Source organism: Egretta garzetta, unplaced genomic scaffold (genome assembly GCF_000687185.1).
Source record: "Egretta garzetta isolate BGI_Z169 unplaced genomic scaffold, ASM68718v1 scaffold75, whole genome shotgun sequence".
NCBI lineage: Eukaryota > Metazoa > Chordata > Aves > Pelecaniformes > Ardeidae > Egretta > Egretta garzetta.
Genome location: NW_009259589.1, coordinates 1,317,378 through 1,336,743, shown reverse-complemented (window position 1 = coordinate 1,336,743; position 19,366 = coordinate 1,317,378). Strand labels below are relative to the sequence as shown.

At 37.8% G+C, this 19,366-nt stretch overlaps 1 protein-coding gene across 1 annotated transcript in view; it reads right to left on the bottom strand.

The window, feature by feature from the left end:
* Nucleotides 1–2,627: 2,627 nt before the first annotated feature.
* Nucleotides 2,628–19,366, bottom strand: part of ST6GALNAC3 (ST6 N-acetylgalactosaminide alpha-2,6-sialyltransferase 3) — a 77,154-nt gene continuing 60,415 nt past the window's right edge. The window contains exons 3-4 of the mRNA XM_035893545.1: nucleotides 4,410–4,517; nucleotides 2,628–2,814 (exon numbers count right to left, since the gene is read on the bottom strand). Coding sequence (XP_035749438.1) covers nucleotides 2,628–2,814; nucleotides 4,410–4,517 — 295 coding nt within the window. The remainder of the gene's footprint in view (nucleotides 2,815–4,409; nucleotides 4,518–19,366) is intronic.

Genomic DNA, 19,366 nt, shown 5'->3' with positions numbered 1-19,366 from the left:
CTGTCCAGCCCAACTGCACTTACATATGCAGAACTTTCATAGTAACTTTCTATTAACCCAAAGACTTTCATAGTAACTTTCTATTAACCCAAAGTTCAGTTTGACTGATGTTCTCCTTTTCAGCTCCTCTTCCCACAAGGGAGCTATAGGTTTTCTCAGGCTGCCCTGTACAATATGTGTGGAACATTTTCCCCAGTTCTGCATTTCCTGCATTCTTCAAATCCTGCATTACCATTTTTTTATTAGCTTTCCATCTATCCAGCCATCCATCTGAACTGAAAAGATGCATATGCATATGGTGGTAAATCTAGCTCACTGTCTTTTGCTACTACAACTCTTCATCCACCCATGACCCTTCCCCCTCTTGATTTCATCCCATGCTATATTAGCCTACAATTGATTTTAAACTCCAGGGACAAGAAGCAGCCACTTTAAATTATTTGTATATTATAGCATTACCTGTAGCCATCAGACAGTTTGGGCACCTCTTCTGCAAGGCATTATACAAATACATTGCAAAGGAGAATACCCGTCTCGAGAACTTACAGGAAAGTCAGTCAAGACAGGGAGTAGGAAAATATTATTATTCACCTTTTCCAAACAGGAAGGTGAGACATCAGGTGACACAGGAAGTCTGGGACAGAGCCTGTATTTGAATATAGATGTTTATCCAGGATCATAAGCATGGCCCCAGCCTTTGCCTGACAACCAGCATGAACACTTACAGCACTAAAGTAAGCAGTGAAAGCTGAGCTATATTAAAGTTAAATCAGAAAGCTGCATTTACAGTAGAAAATAGAAGGGACAAGAAAGTTGATACCCTGGCATCACCTACCAACAGAAACAAGAAACCAACGATCAAGAGGAGGAACACTGGTGAAGAGATCTCCTCCCCATCCTAAGAGTTGCAGCTGCTGATGAGAGGATATATATGCCACAAACATATAAAATATAGATTTAAATATACAAATATACAATAGGAAATAGTCAGTATACAAATACTTACATGTAAAAATAGCTTTTTACTTTCCCCTTTTCATGATTTACAAAAGCATACAAAGTTTCCTGTTGGTTAATGTTTAAGTAGTGTGAGTAAACCCTGTGTGTCATGTTCCACACATAATTCTTTCAAGTGTTCACAGTATTGGCTATTACAGTGTTGAATCTGACATTCCAGATGTTAAATTATTTGTAGGACACATTCTAAACTTAAAGCATTACTTTAAATACAGTTTAAATAAAACTCGTGTGTAGTTGAATTATGGTCATATTACAAATGAGTCTGCTGCAGTTGAAAACTTTCCATGAGAGTAAGCTTGGAAATACATATTTCAACTAGAGATGAGTATATTTTAAAATTCTTGAACTGTCTCTTGATGTGCAGATAATACTGTGAGGTGGTGAGTTCTTTCAACTCCATCAGAAGCAATGCAAGCTGAGAGAACTCAGTATTACAAATTATCCTCAGTAGGAAAGCCGATGCACAGAACAATTCGCCATCAGATCCAGACATGCTGTCACTTTCTTCAAATACCCAACAGACAAGAATAAATGACAGGCACCATTGTTTCTGTGTCAAGAATAAATGCTTTGTAGCATTCTTCATCAGGAAAGTGCTTTATGGACTTAAATTAATCCTCACAACTCCCTTGTGAGGTAGGTAGATATTATCCCTGTTTTTAAAGATGGAGAAACTGGAGATTTAAAATAAATTATGATGGCTGCATGGGAAATACTGTCAAAATACTGATATTTGGATGTTGGAGCAACTCAAAGGCACAACTGGAGTCAATGGAGATGTTCATGAGATGACTTTACATTAACCAGCTTGGGTACTGACAGCAGGCTTGGTACAACAGCCAAAGGTTCAGCATGAGCTGCAAAACACAGTCTTTGCTAAGTGCCATGCTGCTGGAGCTAAACTGTGGGACAATGGCCTCAAAAAGTAGAAAACACATCATCCCAGATGGCGCAGCCTGACCAGGGTGGAAGGAAGCTGCATTTCAGAAGTTATGAATTAATCAGGAGCCTTTAGTAAATAATATCTTCTCATGCGAGAATTGTGTACAGTTCAAGAACCATGCTTAGCTCATCTCTAATTTTACCATATATGCAAGTGCTCACATGTATCAATGTATACAGGTGTTTTTTAAAATTTACTCACTCATAGACCTTGGAGGTCTATATTTTTTCTCCTATTTCTTTTGTCAAAAATTTCTTCTAATACCACAAATGGAACTAGTGCTGCAGTGCTGCAAATGAGCTACAAATACCAGTTTTAATTAACTACGGCGATGGACAAATTTTAAAGGACCACCTTGTTCTCTGTGTGCACCTGTATATACAGGAAATCTCATCTGTCTTTAACTGCTACTGCCTCGAAGTAAAATCCAGTTGAAGTATAAAGTGCATTGTGTGGAGTAAAACCCTAAGAAATAACAAACAATGTGTCTGCCTTCCACAGCTTGATTAATTTTGCTTAACAGCTGAACCATCACCCTCCTTGTCTTCTAGTTTTTAGTTTAGTGTTGCCTAGGCTGAGAAAGGCCAGCCAGATGTAAGCAAAATTATTGTAAACTGAGACATTTTTGTAATATGCTGTTAAGGGAGAGTTAAGAAAACCAGTATCAAGACACTGTCCAGTTGGGGTGTGTAAATATTATTGTGTGCTTCTTGGCCCATTTAGCGAATACTTTCTTTTCCGTGATAAACCTATGGCCTCCATATGGAGCATTTTCATGCAGAAAGTATTCATCACACTCATCTCTTCCTGGCTCATAATAGTGGTAGGGAACTTTACGAAAGCCTTCTGACCTAGGAAAAAAAAAAGATACATGTCAGTATTATTTCCAAGAAAAACCTTAATATATACTGCACCTGAACTCACTGAAATCCTTTCCATGAGTCAGCACCTGAGCTCCTTTGCTAAACTGTATAAGGGCTTTCATTACAGCATGATTTGTATGAATTTCCTACAGAAAATGAAGCTACCTGTATCTCTCAAAATACACTGATCTTTATCAGTCAATAAGAAGCTGAGGGGCTGGCTCTTATGGGCACTGCACGTTTTGTTTAACCTGGGAGAACTTGATTCATGATGCTCCATCTCTAAGCCAAGTCTTCTCGTTGGATAGTCCCAACTCTTGAAAGTGGTTCTTAAACTGGCTGAATAAAACAGTTGTAAGAATAATACACATTGTAAGTAGGTAATGCAGTCAGAATTGCAGCTTTAAGGAAACCCATCCTTCTCTGCTGCCAACACGCTGAAGTGCTATCATTCTGTTTACTGGTTTTACATCAGGGCTATGCAATGCCAGCTTGGCTGAACTCTGTGAGGACAACTTTAGTCCTGTCACCCCTCATTTCAGGGCGCCTACTGTGTTTTCATAAACAAAGAACAACATATGTTCGTTCCATCTGGATGACTCACTCAATCAGAAAGATCTGCAAGTTCTAAAAAGTCAGCCTCTAATGTTAAGATACCCTAATTAAACAGCTGTGACTCAAATTCCTTTTTTTTTTCTTAGGGTCTGCCAGGAATAAGTCCCACACTGGAGTAACACAGAGCACGGAGTGAGGGTCTGTATGAAGACTTTACTCTAGGAGCTGAGGACCCACTGCACTGGTTTCATGCAAGACTTGAACCAGCCTAGGTACAGAAGAATAGATTTGTGCTAGTATCATACATTGCTTATGACATTTTCTGCTTTTCTGAATGAGGAATAGTTTCATTTTATATTTTGCTACCATATACCGTATATTAAGGCATTTAACTTGGAGTTTTAAAAATTGTGTTTAGAGTTATACTTCTGACAATAGGATTAATCCATTGTCACTGTAAGGTCACTAACAGTAGTTGGTTGGAATTTATGTCAGTTTACTGTGATAAAGCTCACAGGACTTGTTTTATTACCTAATTAGAAACCCCCTACTACTCAAAACAAGCCATATATAACCTAGAAAGTTCAAGTAGGTTGCTCAATGGTGTTGAAATGTAATTTCAGGTAACTATCGTGGGCTAATCAGTTTCTTTCACTTCCAGGTGTATTTGGTATTCAGAGAATATTATTATTCCCTCTATAGATTCGTTTTAGCAGTAGAAGTAAGTACATTTTGTCAGAAGAGTATGAACATACTTTGTTTCCAGCTAATTCAGAAACTGCAAAAGATCTTTGATTAAAAATAGTTCCTTATGACATCTGATGTTAGATTTTGTAAATGTTTTTATTTTATCAACAGCAAATGCCATATCAGGACTAAATATGCTGACAATAGTGTCACATCAATGCAAAACACTGGGAAATGACTGCCTGATCCATTTTTTGGATTTATGATATTAAAATCAATTGTGAAATTTTGACAAGACATCAGAATTGTAGATGCATGAAAATAATTTCCTGTGATCTTACTTGCAGTAGGTGTCATTTATCATCCCATAGACGTGAATTCCATAGCAGGCATCCATAGCTAAAATTAAGGTAAACCAACCCGTGCTGAGATATGAACCTGACTGGACTCTGTAAAAATACAACATACAAAAAACAAATTGCAATGAGAAATTATCAACACTTTATCAAAGAAATATAATCTATTACCTGGGAGAAAAGGCATTAAGCAACTTGACAATCTGTCAAAACCATACAATTATTTTGAATTATTTACAGATATGCTCTCATTCTTGCCAACTTGGGGCCTCAAGCTGTTGTCCACAGAAAAAATACCATGTTAAATATCGGAAGTCAAGCAATGCATCTCCCATAAGACAGAAAATAATTTATTTTTACGTCTGAAAGATAGCAATTGGTAGAGTGTGTAAAATGAGATAAAGTTCACCAAAAACCAAACTACTGGCAGAGTTTGTGCTGTGTGCATGTGAGTATGCACCATCCTGTTCCACAAGCAAAATCTTAATCTGCGGTAGGCTATACTCAGCTCGAAATTTACTCAGTAATGAAACTTTTAAGGACGTTTTGGTAGAAAACCATCTAATACAAGGCTTTGAAAAACAGAATTCTCTGCCTATCCCTTTACATAAGTTTGTGTTAACATTCTTTAAGATAACATAGCAGAGAGAAAAACACAAGAGGACAGTGCCCAGATTGATAACCTTTGCTCACATAACTAGTTGCATTAAATCAGTCCAAAAGTATTACCTGCGTGAGTGAGGACAAATGATACACGTAAGGATTTGGCTCACACATGAGCTATGTGAGCAAACATGCATCGTTAATTGCAGAGCAGATCCTGTTCACTCCATCCACACAAGTGTTACCAATGGGGGACTGGGAGTCAACAGAGCTACCCGTATAACCTGGGCAAGCAAGACATACTGCTTTAAAACATTGTAAGTAATAAGAATACACTTAGCCCTTGCTGCTTACAAACTGGTTGAATTTCAGCTTTGTGCATGTATTGCTTTCAGTTTAACTGAAGTCAATAAAAATAATTCCCTTAAAATTATAAAGAACTTGTCCAATTTCCAAAGAAAAATATCACAAAAGTCATAAACCCATCATAATAGAGCCCCAGCTTCGGATCCGTTTGTGAGAATTGGGTGTGTGTGAGAGGAGGAGACAATTTAGCTTTATGCCACATCTTTTAGCTCTTAGCTTTTGGGTGCAGTAAGGAGCAGTCTGTTCTCCATCACAAGCTGAAGTAGTCTAAGATTTGCACACAATTAAGTTTTGCTGCAAAAAAACTCCCAAGTAGGCTTACGTGCAAATGAGTTATCCCCATCAACAAAATCTTCTGAAAACATTTTCATCCTGGGGTAGGAATAAAGATTTTATGTGGAAAAAAAATACCATACAGCAACTTATGCAGCCTGTAAAGCCCAACTTTGCTGTGAGACAGAAGAACCAACCTCAGGTATTTCTTCCTGGTTCAGAGCAAGAACGTACTATGGTCTCCTGCCTCCCTGGTAAATCTGCTGATCAGTGGCTTTTGGTGCAGATTCTGTGTCACTTCCTTGCTCCTTCTTGTTGAAGCTTGACTAAATACTAATTAAGATGATGGATGAAAAAGTAGTTGTACAACCTTTATAATGACATTAACATAATGACACATACAGGACTGAGATTTAAATTCCTTTTCTGATTAATACCTTTTATTAAGGATAATAGAAAAGCTTCATAAGCTTTACATTCCTAAAGAAACTCCAGTACACTCCAGTTTAAACAAACCTTATATTTTTTTTAGTGAAAAACAATTACTTCAAATCCAAGACAGTTTCATCATACCCAAGAACACTTAAAGTAATTTGGGCTACATCTTCTCTTCCTTGCCCATGTCTATCATCCTTCATGGGCTAGCTGGTGTGAACTTCTATCCCTACCTTTCCTGAAACACCCTTTTCCTTGGGGAAACTCCTAAATATCTGTTTAGCTGCTTTTGTAAAGGACCATTCTGGAAACAATTAATAAAGGGGTAACAGCACTGAAGAATGATAAGTGGAAACAAAAGGCAGGGTGTCAAATACCTGTGTTCCATTAGGTGGACACCAACTGTAATTGTGCTTCTTTCCTTGACACCTTTATACCCAAGGAACTGTACATCTGTTTATCTGCCCCGTTAGGATCTTCAGTTCTTCAAACAGAATGTTCTGCTACTGTCTAGCAAAGAGAATTCCCAATCTGATTCATGTTATTTCAGAGTAACATTCTGCCGTGATAAAAAGCTGCATTGCTTCTAACTTGCTTTCTGCTCTTGCACCAGAAGAACACTAGCCTTGAGCTTTTAAAGCCATTTAGAATCATAATAACCATTTACAAGAACACTATGAAGATCAGGACCCTTCCAATAATGGAGGTTTATTGGAGAGTACTGTATTGACAGCAGCATCTGAAATTTGCTATACTCGGGAGGAAAAAGGAATTTTAAAAAAGAATTAATCAATATTTCATGTCTTGTTTTAACACCATTGGACCTTAGTCCTCTCATCTATATACTACACTGGCAGGATAAATAAAAACAGCAGAGTGAGTTCCCAGATACCTTCCCTGGGAGATGAAGTACATGACAGAATACAGATTATATACTTTAAAACAAAGCACTTACATTCCTCACATTTTTTCCTCTGAAGATACATAGGGATACGAGGGAATATACTTAAGCAGTGGGGATTCTGGATGATTTGGTAACAGCTTAGAATTCAATCTGATACCGTAAACATACTTTCAACATTCTAATGAAAGCAATATTAGAAATGTGAAAACAATTTTAGCTGTCCCTAAAAAGTCATAAATCTCTGAATACCTTTTAAAATATCATCCCATAAAACTGCAATGCAAAGCAATGTCTCAGCCCTTGCTATTATGTTAACACTGTGCACTCAATTTCTTTCTCTACAGGAGAGTTTTACGTGTTTTTTTGGCCAGGGCTTTTTGAGACTCATTAGAAAGAGTTCCTCTTGTTACTGTAATTGCATTCAAATGTCAAATTTTACACACTGAAAATAAAAGAAACCCCTATTTATTTGTAGCATAAGGCTGTGTTACTGCACAAGTCTGAGGGAAGGAGGACATTAATCCCAAAATAGGGAAAACAGGAGTTTGTTAAACATCATCCGTAGAACTACTATAGGCAAATCTGTTGTGATATATGTGTGTGCAGCAAATCCAAAATTATTCCCTATGGCTCAGAGTGACTTTTTCTTATACTCTAAAATTAATGGGGCACCAGATCTAGGCAGGAAATTGTTTCAACAGCTCAAGAGAAAATAATGCACTATTTTTCAAAAAATGCTTTTAAGAAGAAGATGGTTTTGCTTTCAAGACGTGATTTACAGCTGGATGCAGCAATAAAAAGGCAATGCTCACAAAAAGTTACTTTGTCTGTTTATCTCAAAAATGAAAGCTTGTTTTGCATACTTCCTACATTATTAGGATTCTTAGAGAAATGTTAGTTATCAGGATGTAATTCACTCTGCTAAATACCATCCAGCATTTCAGAAAAGTACATAGACATATGCTTAACATTAAACACATGAAAAGACCAACGGAATCAACTTAATTAAGATGCTTGAAACAAAGTATATGCTTGCCTATCTTGCTCTTAGCAAAGGTTTAAGTGCTTAAAATGTCCTTATTTCATCTCAGCATATAAAAGTAAGCTCCAAGATTAATAGTTATTTGCACGTTTCAAGTCTCAAAACATAGAATTTGCATTTTTAGTAATACTTTCCATAAACTCCAGTCCAAAGAACTGACTATAGTTTCTCGCAACACCTTAAAAAGGAGACTTGCCTTCTACATTTTAGAAGGAAATGGTAAAAACATGTTTAGGATTTCTAGAATTGTAATGTGTGATACATAAATCTTTAATTAAAAATTAATTAAAAATAAAAGCAATTAGACAGGGTTCTTTAGCCTTGGCTTTTCAATATTCTACAAAAAGCATAAGAAATTTCTATAAAGAAGATGGAATAGAGAGTGCCCCATAAAAATATTGGCAACTGAAATTCATCTTCTTTGACATCTATAACTATGCTTTGATGTAGGCTAAATGAAGGAAAAACTAGTTCCTTCTCTCATCAGAGGAAAATGGAGGAACATCAAATATTTTCTTAATGATCAAGGGCAGGTGAGTTCAAATTGGGTGAAAGTTTGGTTGTCACTTGAGTTCTGATTTTACTATGGAATTCCAGGAAGTTCTTTTCTTTGTTCAATTGTTCCAGGATTTTTTATGTGCACAATCAATTCGAGCTCTATGGTTCAATGGACTGCAATTTCCAGTGGGGACTTCAGTGGTAAAAAAAATAAAAATGAAAAAAAAAGTTTGTTAAGGCAGAGATGATCTGTAGACAAGCAATTTCATGTCAATCTGATTGCAGAAAAGGATTTAAAAGCCTATTTTTTAATTCTTTACTGGGAGAAATTAGAGAGCACAAAAGGTCAATTAGGAGTGTTAATTAAGATGAAAAACGAAGGAATTTAGGACTTCAAGAAGCTATTAAGTAACAGAGAGCTTGCCAAAAGCATTAACTAGACACTTTTCCTTTTTTGCATCATTTCAAAATATTGCAGTAAAATAAAATTCAACAATGACAGATTGAAATGACAAGATTCTCCAGGCCAATTAATTGACAAAAAATTTTATCTTTTCGTAAGGGCTGTTTATAGATTCTAATCCCCTGTTGACCCTCCTACCAAACTACTGAATCATCAGCAGCTTTATTTGCAGCAGCTTGTCAGGCCCCTTGATTAATAAATAAGTGTAAATAAAGGTATTGGTGTAGACAAACTAAGACACCTGTAATCCACAGAGTGGAAGCTTCATAATGTGAGATGTCTTTCCAACAGACTAAAAGATTTGTAAAAATGATTCAAAATAAATTAGAAATATTCTCAAGAACTGTGCCAAGATTATCTTAGACCATGTTCAGGTAGACATGTCTCTGGTACTTATTGGTATCTGAAGTGCATCAAGATGCCATTGGTCTTTTGGGAGGGGGTCAGTATACTCTGGTTTTGTCTGGCTCTCTGCCACTCACCTCGCCTGTGACTGACCCATGGGAATGAGGGGAGAAGGTACATGTCCCCTCTGTGCTCCCTTCTTAAAAACAACCAGCTCTTTTTCTCCCTGGGTTACTGTAGGTTTTTGCATTGCTGAATAACGGTATGTTTCCTTACAGCTGAAAATACAGAAAATTTATCTACCAGCACGAACTGGTGGTCCATTACTTAATTCTATACTAACCAAATTAATGCTACCATTGTACTTATGTTGACTGAGATTTCTCTTCTTTTTCTGAGGAAATATCTCTGAATATAGCTGCTGAACAACTCTTCTTTGCCAAATTAAACACCCACATTCCCCAAGTCACAGGTATGGTCTATGCCTCCCTCTTCATATCAAAAGTAGACTTGTAAATGATGGATTAGAATGAGCTGACAGAAAAAAATATCCCCACCTCTGAGAGAATGGCAAGGCTCATTTTCCTAGCATCTCTCCTTTGAGGAGCACATATACTTCTCAAAGCTGTTTTCTTGAGAGGAAAAAAGGAAGTATGTTTGGTACAGGAGAAGGAAAAGATTCTAATTGCTGAAAAGTATTAGCACTAGCCTAGATTTAATTCTGTTTTCTGTAAGACTTGGTGCTTTGTTGCTAATAATTGCATTATATACTTTCTGCTGAAAAAATAGCACGAGAGGAGCAATGAAGACACAAGCACAGAGAATTGATTTCATCTGGTAGAAATGGTTGCTATTTCTGCATTATAAAGATACCTGTTAGGCAGTTGTTTATCATAATTATTTGGTTTTTTGTATGTGTGTGTGTGCATGCATGTGCTTGCTTTACATTCCATAACGACGCAGGACATCTAATAATAAACACTCATGCCCCTCTAGCAGTGAGCAGACTGTCTCACACATTCAAAAGCCCACACAGTGCTTCAGGTCATTCTGAAAAGTGAAACGTTTATATATGGACAGATGTTTTATTATCCATCGTGTATGGTTTTATGCAAAGCTTAAACAAGTGGAATGCATTATGAACAGCACAGACCACATTCCAGATCCAGACAGTGGCTGTGCCCAGCAAGATGTACCTGGGAATGGAGAAGTGATGCACTCCTGCCAGCCCAAACTCTTGGTAGATCATCCTTACTGTTAATCCTGAAAATAAACTGCAGTCAGGTGGCATACTGTTCAGTTCATCTTCAGAAATAGAGGTTTTCTATCTACATTAACACTGCACCAATGGAACATGGAGGACAAGAGTCCATTTCCGTTGAATTTGCTACAAACCCGCAGTAAAGGCTACTCCTAGGTCACAGACTAGCCCATGAGAATCTCCCCTCACAATCTGATTTAAAAAGATATGTAACAATCAATAAATCCTATGTCAAAATGGCCTTGAAAAAAAGGCAGGAAGGACACCTCTGGACAATCACGAAAGGGAACAGAGAAATGATTGTTTTGTATTTAACTGAAGCTGATTAAAAACAACTATTTGACTTACTGTTTACAATTTTTGGCAAGACAGGCAAAAACAATATTAGAAATAAGGAAGAATCTGTTACTGCAATTACTGAAATCCATGCGGCATCTGCTTGGGTATGTAATTTATGCACATAGTTCTAATCTTTGTGTTGTGTACATATTTTTTATTTCTTTCCTGTCTTTCTCTGCTCTATTCAACATATGCGTGGAAACCTGAAACAAAGGGGGAAAAAAAGGCAGCTTAAAGAAATTGACTTCTGCTGCCCAGGCTTCTGTAGTTTCCTTATTTCTGATTCCTTGACCTGACTTTGATACATCTCAGCTCAATCGTGAACTCAGGCAACAAGAGAAGAAAGTTATTTCATCCAGGCAGAGAGGGCTCCTTCAGATGCCCATGCTGCTGAGCTCAGAGAAGAAAAGGAGAATTCCTCTTTATCAAGAGTAATCATAGAGGTCCAGCTTGCTGCAAAGCACACAGAAAAGAAAAAAGACTAAAGAATTATAATTATAAACCCTGCCTTCCAGCCGATACAGAGATATATGTGTACTATTTTGAGGTGATTCTCATGAGGGAAAACCTGTGCTAATCTTTTCAGGTTGAATGGCATCCCCCATAGAGAACCAGAGTTGCTAGCTAAATTTCTTACAGCTATTGGGCTTCTTCAGCTCGCACCGACTCTTCAGATACAAATTGTGCTTTTGGTGCAAACTGTTTACAAGAACAGTAAATCCCAATCCCAATCATTTTTTCTTCCCCATTCTCTTCTCTAATCCTCCTGTTTCCAGAAATACATATTCTCTTGATTTCTCTCAAATCAAGAATTCTTTATTTCCCTTTCTTAAGTACAAGCTGTGGTCTGAGGCACAGCCCATGCTATTGCATGCGCTCAAGTTATTAGCAAAAGATGCCTTTTGTAAGTGCCCTTGTTGCAGTTGCCACCTGGGATCTGAAGTCAAGGAGTTTATGTATGATTACCAATAACCTTGACCCCCTGGAGGTGTATTGTTCAGAAAGAGAATTGTATGGCTCCACACATTTCCTTTCACACTTGGATTTTGTTGATGAGCAAATGGATGTTTAAATCAGAAGAGGATCCAAAGAAGTGTGGACCATTACAACCACGCAATTACGTTTGGAATGAAGGGAAACTAAATTCACATAAGCAGATTTGAGGGCTAAACTGTTGCTGTCTTTAGCCATTTTTTCCTGCAAAAATCATCTGAGTAAAATTCACTCCACCCTTAGGAAGACTGGGCTTATCAGGAAATGCAACTCTCCTGGTCTGTGCCAGCATAACACCTGCTCCACAGTACAATTACTTACGCTTGCAGTGGTTGAAGCAAATGGGAGGTAATGCCAAATCTGCTCTCACTGGCCAGTACTCAAGCCTGCAAGTTAGCTGTGGCATCACGGTGTACTCCTACCCCACTGTTCTCCACTTGCCATCCGCCTATGCTAGGTCAGAGACTCCCTGGTGGCTGTGCCAAAGGGAGTGGTGGCTGAAACCTTGACACGGTTTCACAACTTGTGCCACAGGCCTCTGTAGGGCAGCTTTATGTGCTCTTCTCTTCACCACTAGCTGCATCCACTTTGCTGAGTGCTGGTTCAACATTTTCCCACAGCATGAAAGGGAGTAGCGAAGGATTTAGATTTTCATCCTTTGTAAGCAAAAATGAATCAAAACTCAAAAGTGTGCCAAGTGGAAGAAAAAAAGACAACACTGACTTTTTCCTGCATCTACATTTAAATCAATACTTGCTGTCTTGGGTCTGCACATTTTTCTCCAGGGAGGATGTAAACTAAACAGAGCTGCAGTTAATCCAGGATCCCCGAAGAGAATTAATTAAGCAGGCTTTCCCACCCTTTTCTTTTGGTATTAAAGGGCACTTACTACTCCTAGCTGCATATTTTAGTGAAATCTATTGTAGGTGAAAACAGAAGAAATTTCTTGATTGGCTCTTACCTTGTCAAGACAAGATACTGAAGGGAGTTCATCTAACCTTGGCTGAAAGCAGCTTAAATTTTTCATAAAAACATTTTCTATTAGGTTTTTTTTTATGTTTAAAGCAAAAAATATGAGACAACTTTCTAAAGGTGCACATTGTATGTCTGTGACGTTAGTATGTGAGCAGAGGCTTTTAGAAAGGTATTTTGTTTTACTGCTGTGGTGAAAAGGAAAGAACAGCTAGCACGAGACTGTACCCTAACTGTTCATTTGGGTGGCGAGAACACTGGACCAGATACTCAGCTGACAGAAACCATGCTGATGTACATCAGCTGATATCCTTTTAAATTTTCTACAGTATGGAGTCTTTGTGTTAGTTCAGTCACTACCTCTTTGTTATTAACATGGAAGGGAAGGCAGTGTTACCTTCTTCTCCCTACATTTCACGTTTATCTGAGAACTTTGCTTTTCACCAGGATGGAAGCTCATCCAAAAAAAAAAAAGCTTATGGAGGGCCAGCCATAATATTAATAGGAAGTTTCATTTATGAAAGGAAAATATTCACTGAAAAGAGAGACATAAGAGTGTTTTCAGGTATTCTAAAATTAATTCCTAATTTTTCACTAAATTACTTACTGATTATTTATGTTACAGTTGCACTGTGAATCCTCTCTGTGCAAGGCGCTATACACCCACATATGACAGTCCTTGACCCAAAGAGCTTAACTGTCAAATAATCAAGTGAAACAGATTATTTGGAGAAAGTACATATCCTTACCCCTAGTTCTCACAGGGAACTGATGCATACTGAGATTTCCTCCCTTATATTTAAGGCATGTATATAAGTAGTAATTTAACATGCATGCAAAAGTCTCGCCACCAAGTATAGCAAGTCAAATGGAATAAAATAAAAGCAAGACCTTCTAGTACTGTTCCATAGAAACTTCCTACAATACTGCATTGTGTTATAAAGCCACATTCTCCGAAATTGAATCCAGAGCCACAGTGCTCTTCTCTACACTGCCTATTTGCACAAACCAGAAGTTCATTATAGATTATGGAACATCAATATTTTTAGCAAAAATGAAATCTTAAATCCAGACAAATTATTCTGATGTGGAAAAAAAGGAGGTAAAAATAGAACTTGCGTGGGACTGAATTTTAATTCAAATGCAAGAGGCCATAATGTAACCCATCAGTCAAGCTTTGAAGATGAACTGCTAATTAACACAGATGTTGCCTTCCCTTTTACTACTGTAACCTTCTCCATATTAACTTTTTCTTAAAGTAAAAAAAAGGAACAAAATATTTCTCTCTCTTTTTTTTTTTGACATACAATTTAGTGAAACACACACAAATTTATAGGTATTATGTTACTATTTAGTATCAATATTATGGTCTACTTACTCTATCAATTTAACTGCTTTCTTAACTCACCTCTATCCAACTACCTAGAAAGAAGCACATATTCCTAGCCTCTGAGCTATTGAAACTTCCCCTACTTTCTCCACTGCACTGTTTACATAGTAGCTGGCTTTCTGATGGGCATTTCTCACTGATGTACATTGTGGACAGAAGAAGTTGAGGTCTAACTGAAGCCCCACTTGAAATGTAGGGTCCCAAATCCTCAGGACATGCAAGATTAGCTTTTGTCTTTCCCCTTCTGTTCACCAAGAGCCACTACATAAAGTACCTAAGTACCTAAAGGGGGCCTATAGGAAAGATGGGGAATGTCTTTTTAGTAGGGCCAGCTGTGTTAGGACAAGGGGAAATGGTTTTAAACTAGAACAGGGTAGGTTCAGGCTAGAGGTAAGGAAGAAATTTTTTACAATGAGGGTGGTAAAACACTGGAACAGGTTGCCCAGAGAGGTAGTGGAGGCCCCAGCCCGGGGAACATTCAAGGCCAGGTTGGATGGGGCTCTGAGCAATCCGATCTAGTCAGCAGTGTCCCTGCTCACTGCAGGGGGGTTGGACTAGATGACCACTAGTGGTCCCTTCCAAACCTAAACATTCTATGATTCTATGATTCTATACATTTATGCAGCAGCATCTTCTGAAGGCCAGATGCCTGCAGCCACTGACACAAATATTTACACTGAAGGCAGCACCTTGATTGCAGACAGACATATTTGGTAGAACAGACAAAGAATGGTGCATTTTTTTCCCTCAGATGGCAGCATTTAGGAAAAAAATGTGATACAGCAAACAATTTAGAAAAGCAGAAGACTGGCACAAAGAAGCTCACAGGAAGAGGAACTATGGAACAAAGTAGATCCCCCCTCTAGCCCACTGCACACTTCCTTCAACACTGGACAATTTCAGACTATTTTCTTCCTATAATCATTTAATAGACTGCAGGACAGTAATCGTGCAAATGGAATCTGGGAGAAAAATCTCCATACTTATGAGAATGGCAGTGAAATGTTCTAAAAGAAATTTTTTATGGCTTCCCTGCTATCAACTGAGGTAGCGAATTAGTTAATTCTCCAAGTCTTTCACAACCCAGCTTTTTCAGTTTAGTAAACTCAAGAATTATTGGACTAATCATCTAGCCAGCTCACTGTCAGCATAAGCTAATGCCTAGTTATCAAGCACAGTGAAGAATTCAGTTAGCTTCAGGTATTTGATATTTCCAGTGATCCAAAGTTATTAGAACACGTTCACAAAGCAGGACAGTGGTCCTTTGCTTTACAATAAAATGCTCTGGTTTCTCCTCCACATATTATGTTGTTCTTAGTGACATCATCTGTCCAGCAATTCCCGGTATCAGCTGGTTAAGACGTGGATACTTTGCTAATGAAGCTCTGCAGGCAAGCGACTCTTTCAAAGGCCACGCACCCGACAGCATACATCAGAGGAGGCTGCTGCTTCTCCATAGGCATCAAAGTTCGGGACATCACAGTTAACTGAATTGTTATGCATAACAAATATTAAAACAAGCCAATTCATTACAACTAGAAACTACAGCCCACTTGCTACAATGTAGATGACTCAAGACTGCATCTTTTTGGCACCTAATTGTAAAATTTAAAACTGCCAAAGATCTGTTATGCAGTTACATTACAGAGAACTTCAGGTAACATTGGTAGCTACATTACTGGAAGCAATGACAGATTAGAAGTTCAATCACACACAATACCAGAGCATCACAATTAGCTTTACAAAACAACATCATTCTTTATGAGGCTTTTTCTTTGCCTCTTCATGCTATTTGCCTGATAAGCCCTTGCCAACAAAGACATTATACTAATTACAATTAGTTATATAAAGTGTGGGACAACTGAAATGATTTATTGATTTTTGCTCACAAAAACCCCTTTATTTTGAATTCCAAATATACAGTAAGAAAAATAAAGCAGAAGCCCCAAATTGTATGTTTACTCCAGACATGTATGAATGTGAATATACTTATAGAGACACTCAATCCATTTAAAACTTTCATCTTACAGCAGTTGTTTGGAAAAATCACTGCAGAGTAGGTTTTATGCAATTAAATTCCTTCTCCCCTGAGCAGAGACATTTAAGCCACAAAGCCAAGAGCTGAGCTGTTTTCAAAAAAACTTAGAACTAAGAGGATGTTCCAACAACAGTTTTAAAAAAAAAAAAAAGTGTCCAGGCCAACAAATAAAAGTATGCACGTTTGTCATGCAATATTAATGCAGCACTGACTGTGTTTGCTTTTGATATAATCTATTATCTGCATGCAATATGAAGAGATGAAAGAATATGAAGCTGTGTTAAATACCTTTCTGCGTTAAATATCAATCTGTGGTAACTACCACTTCGTATCTAGGCATGGAAATAACAAAGGAATCTTTTTGCTTTGTTTCTTTGGGAACTCATTCCAAGCATTTCTACAAGACCTTCCTTTGTCATCTACCCTGCAACATCAGGAATGCTCCTCAAATCATGCTGAGAGTTTGCTCTTCCTGTGAGCATCCCCCATGTTCAAATGTATTTCCAGGAAGGATGTGCACGGACTGAGAGTCTGAGCAGAATACAGTGCTTGATCCTCCATGGGGGCCCTCCTCACAAGTCTGTATCTTAAATTCCTTTGAAGTTCCAAAAAATACCTAGACTTACTGAAAAATGAATAGCTGATCCAGTTTTATGTTCTCCCAGTCCTTTTTATATGCCCCAGCTCTAGAGCTCCAACTCACTCAGGCACTTAGATGTAAACCTTCCATAACACTGACAATGAATATATACCAGTTTGTAGGCATGGATGCAACAGCCACGCACACTCACAAACCAGCAGGTTTAGTCCCTGATCTCTACAGTGCCTTTGGCTGCTACACTAGCTGTTTTGTCCTCAGGATTGACAAGAGAAGGCATAGCACTTAGGCAAAATACGTTTCTTCTCTTTTTTTCTAGTCTGCAAGTCAGCATTATCTGATTAGGTCTACTTCCTACGGCTTGTTCAGTCTCGCTTATCAGACACACTGGAAAATATTTCCAATAATAAGCCACCAGAAATCTGCCTTCATATCTGGTGTCAGGCTACATATAACAGAAATATTTTCATTTTAGTTTTAAAGTATTGCTTCATTCAAGAAGCTGACTGCTGGCTGACACACAATCTAACCTAAAGGCTATGGATCAGCAGGTAAATGCAGAAATTCCATTAGTTTTCAGACCTGAGGTTTACGCCTTTCATTTCAAATGAAATCAAAATCCTACACATGAATAGGTAAAGCACAGAGTAAAGATCCTTTCTTAAAACCATCCATTACCTATTACATGAGTGCGAGGAAGAAAGCAGTTTCTGCACCTTGTAGATACTGAATTTCTTGTGCTCAATGGCTCTGGCAAGGATGGTAAATAGCAGACATAAAAGAGATCCATTTTGAAGCAAAATTAAAACCATGACGAACACTGTATTAGGCAATGGGAAATCCTACAAAGGTACAAAGACAGGCATATTCAGATATGCTTGGTATTAACAAAACCTCTCCAAGCTTGTGTAAATTGGACTTCCTTACCTAAATCCAAATTTAAAAGTCACAAGCAAACTTGTCTATGATTTAGAGGTTTTGGAAATGAGCATCCTCATTTAGCACCAGAGGAAGGAAATAGTGCAAAAGTGAATATTACAAAGTATCCAGAATGTTTATGAAAATATTTCTTTTTCAAGACTGAAAGAAAAAACATTGACAAAGACAGATTTCATTCCTTTGTTCCTTCTGTAAGTGTACATACTTTTGATATTTAATCAGATTTCCTACCTATCTTTATATATAAATACAAGAGATTTATGAAGGATTGACACCTGTCATCATTTTACCATTTGTTCTAAAGAGATACGTTCACTGGAAGTTCTCAGAGCACACGCATCAGCATTTTGACACAGTATACAGACTGAACCCCCAAATTAACAGCAGTGAGTATAACTCATTTCTGGTGTGGTCGGGCAGAACTTCACTGAAGTCACTGGAACCACTTCTGCCAGAGTTGAATTTCTCTGTGAGCCTGGTACACGGGCAGAAGTACATTTGGGAGATACGGCCCCCTAATGCGGGGCCCACACTAAGCCTGTGGAAAGAACGCACCCAGATTCTAGCTTTGTGACTCAGAGGTTTCTTTATTGTATACAGTTCCTGTATAATTATGCCATACATTGTTTTCCTTTAAAATGGTGGATGATGATTGTCTTAGAGCAAGAAAATCAATTGTGATTACCTAATCACAATTATGATCACACTAATAGTGTTTTTTTGCTGCATGTCTCATTCTGTGCATTCAGTTAAGGAAATTATTCCATGGGTTTGCTGTTTATTCAGGAAAAAATATAGAAGAAAAGCATGACTTCTTTGAAAAATTAGCTGTAATATTTGTCTTTGGAGTATGGTATTAAGCAGTAAAGAAGCTACTCAGCTTGTTGGGCTCCCTCTCCCTCATTATACAAGCCTACTCATATCTTTCATTTGTATTTTGTGTTTATTTGTATTTAATCTGTATTTTCCTCTGGCAATAGGCTTGATAGCCTCTTTTTTCACTTTCTGCTGATGCTGTCTTATAGCTTGATGATTACAAGTGAGTTGGCATTCTTTATCATAGCTCTTAGCTATTACAATATTCAGTCCTCATGTATGGATTTCCCATACGTTTTCTCCAAGAGGGGTAGAATTGTAGCTGTTACACAAAACTGAGAAGAAACAGAAGCTGACACAGTGTGCGATTTCACCTTAGGTGTCCAGTCATATCAAGAAATGTTATGTCAACAGTCTTAGAGTAAAAGCAAATGGAAACCTCAAGATGCAATGTCCAGGTCCAGCTCTCAGTGAAGTCCAATAAGCCAGTTAAATCACAGTTTACAAAGGAATAAAAAATAGCCGTGATCATTCTGTTTTATCTCCCAGAAGATGATAAAAGAAATGCTGGTTTATCTTACCCGTCTGACAGGCATATGTCAGCAATTCTCCTGATTCTGCGTAAGAACTTTTGACAAGGAAACAGTGCTCTGTACTCTCCAGTCAA